Here is an 11,231-nt window from a genome sequence, read left to right as displayed (position 1 = left end):
GCTCCGTGTGTTTCCGCCTCCGGTCGGTCTTATCTACCGGTGACACTTCCACCAGAGGACGCCAAATGCTCTTCAACGTTGCCTTCAGAGCATTAGAAAAGTTGAGGTGAGACACTGGTGGTTCACCTGCCTGACTTTCGTCACCTCCCTGCCACCCTTGGGGAGTTTCTCTGGAGGTGACATCAGAGTTTCCAGTGGCAGAAAAAGCCTTGAGCTGCTGCACAGACCTGCTTCACCACAGTCAGGTAGGACCGACTTAAATATGTTTATCTAATCTAACTTTTACACCACGTGTCAGGATGATGTTTATGCATTGATTTAGCTTGTCTTTGTGTGCATTTTGTCCCAGTATTTCCTAAAGTTTGTGTAATTTCTTGCATTGTTATGTCATGTTTAGAGACATCTCTCAATATTATTACTCTGTATGTAAAACCAATATGTTTCACACTGTTCTCCAATGCCAAGGATGGTTAAATAACCTGAAAGACTTATGCACTGTCCACATTCTTATGCATGTTTTAGGCTTCTTAACAATGCTTTTAAAGCTAAATAAGCCCAAGAAAACATTATATGCTGTTGCCCATAAAGGTGTAATAAAATAGTTTTACTTCTTCTCCTGAAATTATTGTGACAATATGATTTATTCTTGATAGATTAAGTGTAAAGTCATTGCACCTGGTCAAAGGTAATTACTGATGTGTATAAATAGCAATAAAAAAAATAAAAAGAGCAATGTGTCTGAAAATAAAATAATTCCAATTTTCTGGACAATAGTGTATGATGTGCCTGAAATTTAATTTGATGTCAAAGTCATTCAAGTGAATTATAGATCATATCCCCCTTTTAAAACACTTGACCAAAACTTTTCATGACTCCCAGCTTGTAATTTGCTCAGGTCCAGGACTAAAGCCATTTTTGGTATCTCAGACTTTGTTGGGAGTGGAGGATGAGACTAAGACCCAGCAGCATCCTCATAGAGACCAGCTCCAGGGTCCTGGTAGTTCTGACGTACAGGGTTATTCAGGTACAGGTGTTCAGTTTCTGACCACCAGGAGCTCAGAGACATGGCCAGGAGGTGCAGGTTACTGTGGAAGGCGAGAACGCTGTGTGGGGGTGACATGGATCAAGAGATTGAACAACCAGCAGCCCGAGTTGAGTTTCTTTTGTTCAGTGTTTCGGGGTGTTGAAAACACCAGCAAAACTCTGCTTTCTTGAGTTTGATTAGGATTGAGGTCTGTAATGTCTACGCAAGAGGAAGTGGCTTTTAAAGGCTCAGTATTAGTTTCAATCACAACACTGACTTTTTTACTTACATTGCCTTGTATTGCTGGACTGGAAGCAACTAATTGTTGTTATTAAGCCTTGAAAAGACAAGTGATACTTTTTATTTAAGAACCTAAAATCCACAGAGTAATTTTACAACTATACCAAATTTGAGTGACTTTTAGGTGAGACAAAAGAGGGCAGTGATTAAGTTTACATTGAATCTTACTTGATTTTCCTGTTAAATGATATTTTCACTTTCCCATCTTTGTTCAAAGAAAGCATTCAGCAGTGGAGATAAGACCTAGCAAAGCACAAACCCCAAAGTATTTTTAGACATTGACAGAAATGTGAGGATAGAAAATAAGAGTCTATGCATTTAAAGATGTAGTCTGCAATGTTTGTTCTTCTTTCATTTCACCTGCAGATGGCACTCTAAGCCTAAATACAACTTTTAATATCAGCTCCTCAGGCTCATTCTCATGAAAGCAGAGGATGATGATAGTTGTGTTTCTTACATGTGTGACCAAACTAAATTTAACAGAAAACACAAGGAGATTAACTTGTGGCCATTTTTACAGGGAGGGGAGAGTAATCCTTGCTTCTTTTTTTGTTTAAAAATTAGTATTCAGAAAGTACAGGGGTTGGACAAAATAATGGAAACACCTTAAAAAATCAACAAAATATAATTTGATATGGTGTAGGTCCGCCTTTTGCGGCAATTACAGCCTCAATTCTCCGAGGTATTGATTCATACAACTTGTGAATTGTTTCCAAAGGAATTTTAAGCCATTCTTCAGTTAGAATACCCTCCAACTCTTTTAGAGACGATGGCGGTGGAAATCGACGTCTTACTTGAATCTCTAAAACTGACCATAAATACTCAATAATGTTGAGGTCTGGGGACTGTGCCGACCATACGAGATGGTCAACTTCATTAGAATGTTCCTCATGCCATTCTTTAACAATTCTAGCTGTATGGATTGGGGCATTATCATCTTCAGGTGAAGGTGTTTCCATTATTTTGTCCAACCCCTGTACATCTGAACACTAGGAAAATTATAATTAACGTTTGAATACATATATTCATATAGGATACAACTCCACATCTATAGCACTGTGCTGTGCTTAATTCTGTATGTGCAAATTCTCCCTAAAATGAACTGTAGTCTCCCTGTATGTTCAACCATGGGGTATGGATGAGTAAAGTGTCAAAAGGTCAGAGGTCAGGGGAGCTTTGACGCCTGAGTTGACAGAGGTGGCTGTTTACAGGCAGTGTGCTGCCAGAGGAGGTGGGAAGGGAGAAAAAGACGGCCAGACATGCTGTATTTACTGTCTTTTCTAGTAAGAGCCCAAGTGTTAACCGTAATGTGTATGTTGGTTGATGTAACCTCCGGCCTCAAGGCACGCAAGCCTGGCTCCCGCCTGATCCTGGCAGCTAACACTGATGTGTGATACCAGGGGACGTGATGGGCAGGCGAGTGCCTCACAGTAGAGCCCCCATGGGCCGAACAAAGAAACAGTTGTGAGCGTCTGGGTTTCACTGTTTGCTGTCAAACCAGCAATTACAAGCTGTTTTGTTAATACTGTGTTGAGTACATGTGTAGCTATCATAAATGTGAATTAGTGTGTTTGATATTGGCTGTGATGTTACAGGTGCTCAGATTTGGATACAAAAATGATGCAAAATCTATTAGATACTTGCTCTGTATTTTAGTCTTAAATTTAAACATCATATGAGGTGAGAGCATGCAGTGCAGTATAAGTGCAACCAAAGCAGAAAGTGCAGAGGGAATAAAAAGTGATTGAGAGAGGGAAAACAGATGGGGAGATTGAATTTTAGAGGAGGGCAGGCTCGGAAGAGTGCAAAGGGAATCTTTTTTGTGTATGTCTGGAGAGAACGGGAGCCTCTTATACACCTCACAGCGTGAATTTGGCCCGGGCTGTGGCCTCGTCTCGTCTACACAGCGGGAAGCTTTCCTGAGTGGGCTGCCCAGGGGAGGGGCACCTGCACGGGCTCAAACGCTGGTCCAGAGGAGGGCCCGACAGGCGGGGCCAGGGATGGAAAGATGCTTGGTGGTTCCAGGAAACGGACATGTGCTGGATTTATGAAATGCTCAGGTAGAACAGAGTGACTCTCCGAAAAGAAAATATTTGTCCTCTTCTTGTTTTCCCTGAGGGCCAGAGAAGACTCAGACTCCGCCTGCCACCTCAGTATGAAATCAAATGCTTCTGTTGCTCAGGAGGACACAAGTTGTAGTTGGAGCGATCAGCCCTGGCATCTACCAACACAAATAAAACGAAGTTTATAGATTGGCCAGCCTGCTAACTGAGACAATATTTTCCATCCATTTTGGTTAGGTTGACCAAACACTGTGTATTTGAAGTTTATCAAATACTCAGTCATCCCCGCAGACCTGAGGGAGGACTTAATCATCTGATATATTGAGTTTTAGAAGACGCAGACACCCAAAACCTGCCCACTATGTAGACTCACAAAATTGAACAACAAGTTCTCTGTGCTTTAATATCCACACTGCTGCTAAGTGTCTTTTTTGGATGGGTTTCATCTTTACACAAGCTACACCCTCTATCTTCTGTCATGTTGGTATGACCCATGGGTCCAAAATCACCAAGTCTTATATGAGAGGTCACGATTTCAAACGTATACGAAGCCAAGTGTTTGACTGCAAGAAATTCCATTAACATGGACAAATGTGCTGAGAGGGCCTCAGTTGTCTGTGAAAGGTGGATGGATATTGCATTAACTTCACAACAGAAGTGCCCCCTGTGGTGTGGCCGCACAGGGCTCTGGATAATAACTGCAGTGGGAACGTTATGCTCAGAGGTAGCCAGGCCAGGTAAATGGAAACACATGGTAGGCCGCAATGACTAGTGAAGGGCCCTACGCCTCAGAAATAATGGCATCACAGTACAGTGAAACGCACGAGCTCCCTTGACAAATGCTTTTGGTATGTGTTTCTACAACCTGTCTATGTTACTAATGCAGCTAAGACCTGCAGGTTTCATGGCTTCCCCTGCAGCCTTTGGGTTGTCTTTTCTCCATTAGTGCTCCAATGTGTTTTCACTTTATGTGTAAATAAATAAAGTTGAACTTCAGGCACTTTCTGCATTATTGGAGCCTATTTTACATTGCATTTAATATGAAATTATTGACATTACTTATTACTAGGGGATTGTCTACTCACACAGTCAAAATACAGTTAACTACAGTTACTGCAGCTTAATGGTCTTATGTGTGTGTTTGGTGGACAAGAAAAACACTTCTCTGCCCTCATGTCACCTGAGAAAGGCTCTTAACATGAAGAATGAAATAGTTTGGTTTTATACAGAAACAAACATGAAGCTGGATTTCATTATACATTAAAGACATTTTATTTTTATGCCCCTCTGAAACTGTACAACTGTACAAACTGCATCCTGTTCGGATAATTCAATTTCCAAATTCATCCTCTTATAATTTATATAGAGGTGCACAGATCCACTAACACACAGCTGTAACTAGCAATCAACCATTTCATTATTGATTAGTCAGTCAGTTTTCTATCAGTTATTCAATGTAGAAAATGCAAAAAAGCTAAAAAAAATTTCCAGAGATGAAGGGCAACCTTTAGATAAATCCTTGTTCTTTCTTGTTCTTTTTAGTTTGAGTACAAAACCCTATAATTCAAAAAGTAAAACAATGAAAAAAGCACGTATTTAGCATTTTCCTTCATCAATGGTCTATGAATTTATTATTAGATTATCAAAACTGTCAGTAGTACCTTTCTGCTTAAAGTCATCCATGTATTTTTTCATTTTTATACAGACGTACTCAAATGATGTATTGTATTTAAAAGCAGCATTGATTCCATTTTGTGTGCACTAGATTTAAAAAACAAAAAAACAAAAAAAAAACATCATTTTATTTGTGATTTTAATTCATGCTTTAGTTATTTTTGTTTTTCTATTAAATGTTTCGCCAACATCTTTTTGACCAAAACATCATGCTCATGCCATGTTCCCCCAACCCGTTTGTCCCATCATCCCATCTCCATCCCCATCCTTTACTTCTCTCTGTCAAACAACAATATTTGCTCATCTGCGTCAAAGAGCAGCAGGGTTTGCGATACAGTACAGAGCAGCCTTTGAGTCAGACGGCAGAGACTGGTGGTTGCTACAGGGAGACACAGTATACACAAAGACGGGGAAGACCCTCTGCAGTCATGGACATGCTGACACAGACACACAAATGTATTAACGCAACTCAGGGATTTCTACTCAATAAGCATTTCTGGATTATTGTGTACTTTTGAGGCACACCACATCTATTACTTATTCCATCTGCTTGTCAGCTTTCTCTATCTCACTCGATGTTGTTTGACAGTGTTTCTTTCCTGTTTTCATTTTTTTTCCCAGAGCTAAACGAGACAGTGTCTCATCTTTTCCTCTGCTTCAAGATCTAATGACACAATGAATTACAGAAAGCATTTCTTTTATTGAAGGCTTTATATTATGCATAATTATAAACATCAGTTACAATCAACACAAACTGAGGCCTTGCAAAGCATTGCTTGTTGTATAATAATAAGTACATTTTCAAGCACAACATGCAAGTCATGATTATAAAAAAGTCAGTTGTTTTAGATATGTCAGGGTTCAGGAGAAGCAAACAAAAGACTGTTGACTCACTCAAACATAATTCACTATGTCAACAAACAATGTCTCAGAAAAATGTCCCAATGAGGTCCTGACCAGTTACAACCAGTTGTTTCAAAATAAACATTTTCTTTGATAGCCTATTTCTGTGAAAACAGGAAGAAAAGTGCATCAAGGTTTTACTGGAAATGCTTGTCTTGTGCATGCATGACATAATGCCTAAATAATAAATGTTATCCCAGTATTACGTAACAAAGGAAGACTGGATTTAAAATGGTCTGTATTTCAATTTACTGATTTGGCTGAAATGCTATGCACAAGTAACTGCTTTATTAATCACTTGTGTAAGCCATGTGTTGCTATATTGCTTTGCTGTAAACACAAATAAATGTAAAACATTTTGAAACAAATTTTATGTAAACTTGGGTATAGCATTTTAAAGACAGCATTGGATTTGACTGCGGACCGACACATCTTTCAAAGATTGTCATTGGGCTCATAAACCCAAATATTAACATTTAGTTTCCAAAGTGGAAATATTGTCTTTTCACATATCATTTACAGTAGACAAAGTGCTCTCATGTACTCAGTATTTTTCTGTTTTCTTAGTTTGCAGGCTAAGGCTACAGTGAATGTTCTTTGGTGCCTATTGTGGAGCTCATAAAGCATTCATGTACAGCTCGTATATGTGCATACTGAACCGCACATATATATATGTGTTCAGACTCATATTGTTGTCCCCACTGTTGGTGTAACACTACTGCAGTGGGCTGCTCTTGCGGCAGAGCTGATTTGCTGAAGTCAGCGTCTGCCGATTGCGTTTTCGTTTTCCAGTCAATAGTGTGTAGAAAAATGGATTGACACAAGAGTTTCCATAAGTCAGGCCCGTGAGGATGCGATTCACTGTCACCTGGGTCCCCACTGGTACTGTCCGCAGCATGTCAGGCTGGTACAGAGGCAGCAGCTGCCACACCCAGAATGGGAGGAAACAGGCCCAAAAGGCTAGGACAATACCAAGGATTAGGAGCAAGACTTTAGGTTTGGGAGCACGTGGAGGGCATGCAGTGCTACTCCCACTGGCCCAGGCTGGTCTGGTCTGAGACACCCAGTAAAGCCGACCTAGAGTAGCGTACAAGGCCCCGATGGCCAATCCAGGACCAAGGATGCTGGTGCAGAACAGCACACTCAGGTAGGCCTTGGAGCTCTGTTCGTCCCATGCAGGCACACACAGCTGGCCTTCCTGGGTCAACCCATCCTCCAGGTGCAAGGTGATCATCATGGGCAAACTCAGAGCCACCGCCAGCCCCCAGGCCAGGCCTACACGCAGCAGACCGGAGGAGTTGGAAGAGGAGGTGTGGAGGGGGTGAGCCACAGCCCGGTAGCGGTCCAAACTCATCGCAGTGAGAGTGAAGATGGAGGCATGCATGGTGAGGAGGTCCAGGCTCAGCAGAAGGCGGCAACCCAGCTCGCCGAAGGCCCAGCCAGAAGCCAGACTGTCATACACGATGAAGGGAGCAGTGAAAAGGTAGAGGAGGTCAGCACAAGCAAGACTCAGCACCTGGAGGTGAAGAGAGGATGAGGAGGAAGAAGAGGAGATCGGGGAGGAGGAAGGGGAGGTGGAGTTGGCAAGACAGGATGGAACAGGGATTTTCATCAGGCAGCAAGTTTCTCCTGCTCCACGTCGTCTCCTGCCTCTCCTGCGTTTTAGAAGGAGACCCAGGGTGTATAGGTTTCCAATGATGCCCAGCAAAGAGAGAAGTGAGAGAAGGGAGCAGAATAGAGCTGTGGAAGCCGGGCTCGGAGAGGGAGAGATAGTGGGAGAGGTGGATGGAATGGAGAAATTGGGGAGAATGGAGATGGTGTATGTAGAGGGTGGAGGCAGGGAGCCCGAGAGGTCCATGATATTAGATGGTAGTTTTAATGTTTAAAGAAATACAGATTGCAAATGTCAAACTGTTAAATGCAAATAAGATGAAGCAGGTTTCAGCAGAGATAGAGGAGGTGGGGTGGAGAAACAAGTGGACAAGAAACACAAGATATTTAGTTAATTTTTGACACCATTTTCCTGTAGATTTTAGGTTAAAGTCTGGCTGCCTTTCAATCTTCTGTGACACACAGTTTGTAGACATTTGAATGGTGATGCCATGATAAAGTAAACAAAGTCATATAAACATGTAGGACAAATGAAAATGTCAGCAAAACTACGATGGTTTATGTTTCAACAGGAACCTGCTCCGGTTGGCACAGCCATTCCAGTTTTATAGGTTCTCTGGGAGCTGGGCAGGGCTGTCTTGGTTTTAGTAAAATAATTAGATTTTCAGAGTAGGAGGGCTCCAATTGAAGGCTGTAAATCTAGACTGAAACCTCCAAAGGATCATTCCATTTTAAGGTCAAGAGTTGGGTAATAATCAGGCTAAGTGGAACATGACAGTGTGTGGGACAATAGAGCTAATGTAAAGTGTTGGCAAGTTTTAAATATCTGACTTCAAATATCTGGGTTTGTGTATTTTTGGAGGTTTTTGGATGTGTTTTATGAAAATCAGGAGATGGAGCAGTGAACCGGACTGCATGTTTGACTTCATTGTTTTAGTGTTAAGCAATAAACTAAAATTTTATCTCAAAGTTTGTACTCCAGTATACATCCTATTTCTTTCTAGAAAATTAAGGCGCAGATATTTTGTTCTTACCCTTTGAGAGAAATTTTTGGCCATGCGTGACTAGCTGTAATCTTCTGGTCAGAGATTGATGACTTTCTGGAGAAATGGTATCTGCAGGGACATCAAAGCAGACCCGGGGTGCCTGGTGGCCTGTATGACACATGGTGACCCAAATGGCACCAAGGTTAAGAGCTACTGTTGAACTGTGAAGGAGCGGCCAAACCCCCTGCGGTGTGGTGCACCTCCATACATTTACTGGCCCCTTTAAATAACAGCTGCATTATATTCATGACAGGATCTTTCCAGTCACGAAAACTTTGCTGTTTAGATTTATGTGCTCTAAACTCCTGCAGTCATTTTTATGAATAAGGTACAAATGTGTGTATCACATAATATATTCTTTTGTCAATCTGCCTAAAAAGTAAAACCTTTAAGATTTAGTATGCATTTTAATTTGACAATGCATTGATAAGGCTTGCTTTTTAAAACAATGAAATAAATAAATAAATAAAAAGTGAATTAAATTAATGTAAAATAAAATATTTATGCCTCTTCAGTCTTTGAGAAAACTGTTTTCATGCATTAAATTAGTTTATAATATTGCGTTCCCTTTAGAGATAAATTGGCTGGTTGAAAAATGCATATAAGCCAGTAATCCACACAGATAGACCAGGGTCTTGTCTCTTGTTCTTACCTTAAACATGTATATTCCCAGAGGCTGTAAAAATGTTCCATAGATTTGCTTGGTTGATAAAATCATTTTCCATCATAAAATCTCCTGCTGTTGCTTGCATGTAGTTTGTTTAATCTCTTCGGGTTGAGGGTGATGTTTATTTCTCTTCGATAGGATGAGGTGGTGGTCTGATACTTAAGGCGATAATCTATCTAAACTTTGCGATCCGAACGCCTCTCCTGTCTTGTCCAGTCCTGCCCAGTGCAGCTCTGTCTCCTCAGGCTTTGATGTGTCTGAGTCCACAGGAGAGGAGTGTGTGAGTGGAAAGGGGGTGGGATGGGATGCTGAGTGAGGGGGCTTATCTTACACGGTCCTGAATATTAATTTGTTAAGTTGGAGTGACCTGAGCTGAGGTCCAGGGAACCCCCCACAAAGTTCATATTTTTAATCAATGGAAGCAGAGCAGCATATTAATTGTCCAAGTGTCATTTTTTTGTGCTATAACAATTCATAAAAAGCCTATACAGAGATGGATAATGTAGATATTTGTGTATGTATGATTTATGATCTGTTTTAAAGGATGGTCTTATATGGAAACTATAGTTGAAATCTGTTTGATATTAACGTGAAAATCTTTGGGAATCCCTGTAGAAGACAGACATGATTCACCCTCAGAGTATTCACTTTATGATGATTACAGTTGGTCTGTTTACTTTGGATTATGACTAAAAAAATGTTAGTAATTCAGTCGACAGCTGAGTAGTGGTGTTAGAATCTAAAACACAGACAATGTAAATACTATTATATGCTCTAAATTCTTTTCAGTATTTTACTGTAAGCGTGATCATGGTTTGATGACTCTCTAATGGTTTTTGCCGACCATAAATCTGACTTTGAATGTGAACACTTGAAAGTCAAGAGTTTGACCATAAATGGTATCACATCATCATATTTTGGCAAATAATTCCTTTTCTGTTTAAGTCAAAGATATGGTTAATACATCATGGTTTTAAACCTACCAATTTATTGGGATGGATTTATGAAACCTGAATGTTGTATAACATAAACTGAGTAATGGGTTTTCTTAGTAATAATACTGTCAATGATTAAGCAGAAAAAGTTTTAAAATAAGTTACTGGACATTTTTGTATTTTTTACATTGTGCAGTAAAATGGTGGTTTTATTTATTTACAGTATTCACACATTATACATTAGTGACAACATTTCCAGATGTTACGACCTGAATGCGGAAAACTGACAGGTTTTCTTGTTGAAGCAGATGAGTTTTCATTTAAACTATTATGACATCTCTTAGTTTTTATACTTAATGAATCTGAAGTCATTGAATGGATTATCCCTTGAGATATGGCATCTCATTTTCAAAGTCTTAAAACAACAAACAGGAGAACACATTAAAGTTCATACAAATAATACAGCAACACATAACATATAACACCACTACACAAATACCAACGTTTTACAGATGAGGACGGTTGGATTCTGATTAAATAAATGGGGCCTTGACAAACAAAAGGCCTGGGTTTGGTCACCCCAACCCCCCCAAAAAATCCATCAAGTGCCATGTCAAATTGATTCTGACACAGCTCTCCTTGTGAGAAGGTGTCATTTTCTGTTTAATACCTGAAAAATGTAAGCATGAGTATAAATGTGCTTGGTTGTTTCTTACAGAAAATAAGTGCAGCTCTGCTGAGTTTGGACTCTGTGGGAAGGGCACACAGACAAGCTGAACTAGCGGATCACTGGTGTCATTTTATGACGCACCGCAATAACTAATGTACTTCAACTCTGACCCAATGTCAATACCACATCAGCTCATGTTCAAACACAAGCCGTCTTACACCCCCGCAAAGCATTTATACAATGATTTGGTGTTTAAATTATAGAGGAAATTAATAATCCAGTTCAGGACGGGCCTATATCAACATTTTTCCATGTCAGAGAAAAGTTTAAATGGTCAG

General features: G+C 40.3%; 1 protein-coding gene across 1 annotated transcript; it reads right to left on the bottom strand.

Moving 5' to 3' along the window:
* Positions 1-5,778: 5,778 nt before the first annotated feature.
* On the bottom strand, positions 5,779-9,533 carry uts2r3 (urotensin-2 receptor 3). The gene is made up of 2 exons (XM_030157974.1): positions 9,274-9,533; positions 5,779-7,875 (listed from the first exon to the last, which is right to left on the bottom strand). Exon 2 carries the CDS (start codon positions 7,820-7,822, stop codon positions 6,680-6,682), a length of 1,143 nt encoding a protein of 380 aa, XP_030013834.1. The 5' UTR covers positions 7,823-7,875; positions 9,274-9,533; the 3' UTR covers positions 5,779-6,679.
* Between the last annotated feature and the right edge of the window lie 1,698 nt (positions 9,534-11,231).

This window comes from Sphaeramia orbicularis, chromosome 16 (assembly GCF_902148855.1).
Source record: "Sphaeramia orbicularis chromosome 16, fSphaOr1.1, whole genome shotgun sequence".
NCBI classification, from domain to species: Eukaryota; Metazoa; Chordata; class Actinopteri; order Kurtiformes; family Apogonidae; genus Sphaeramia; species Sphaeramia orbicularis.
This window is presented reverse-complemented; position numbering and strand designations above follow the sequence as displayed.

Excerpts from the sequence above, each read along its gene's own strand:
- uts2r3 (XM_030157974.1), bottom strand. The coding sequence starts at position 7,822 with ATGGACCTCTCGGGCTCCCTGCCTCCACCCTCTACATACACCATCTCC.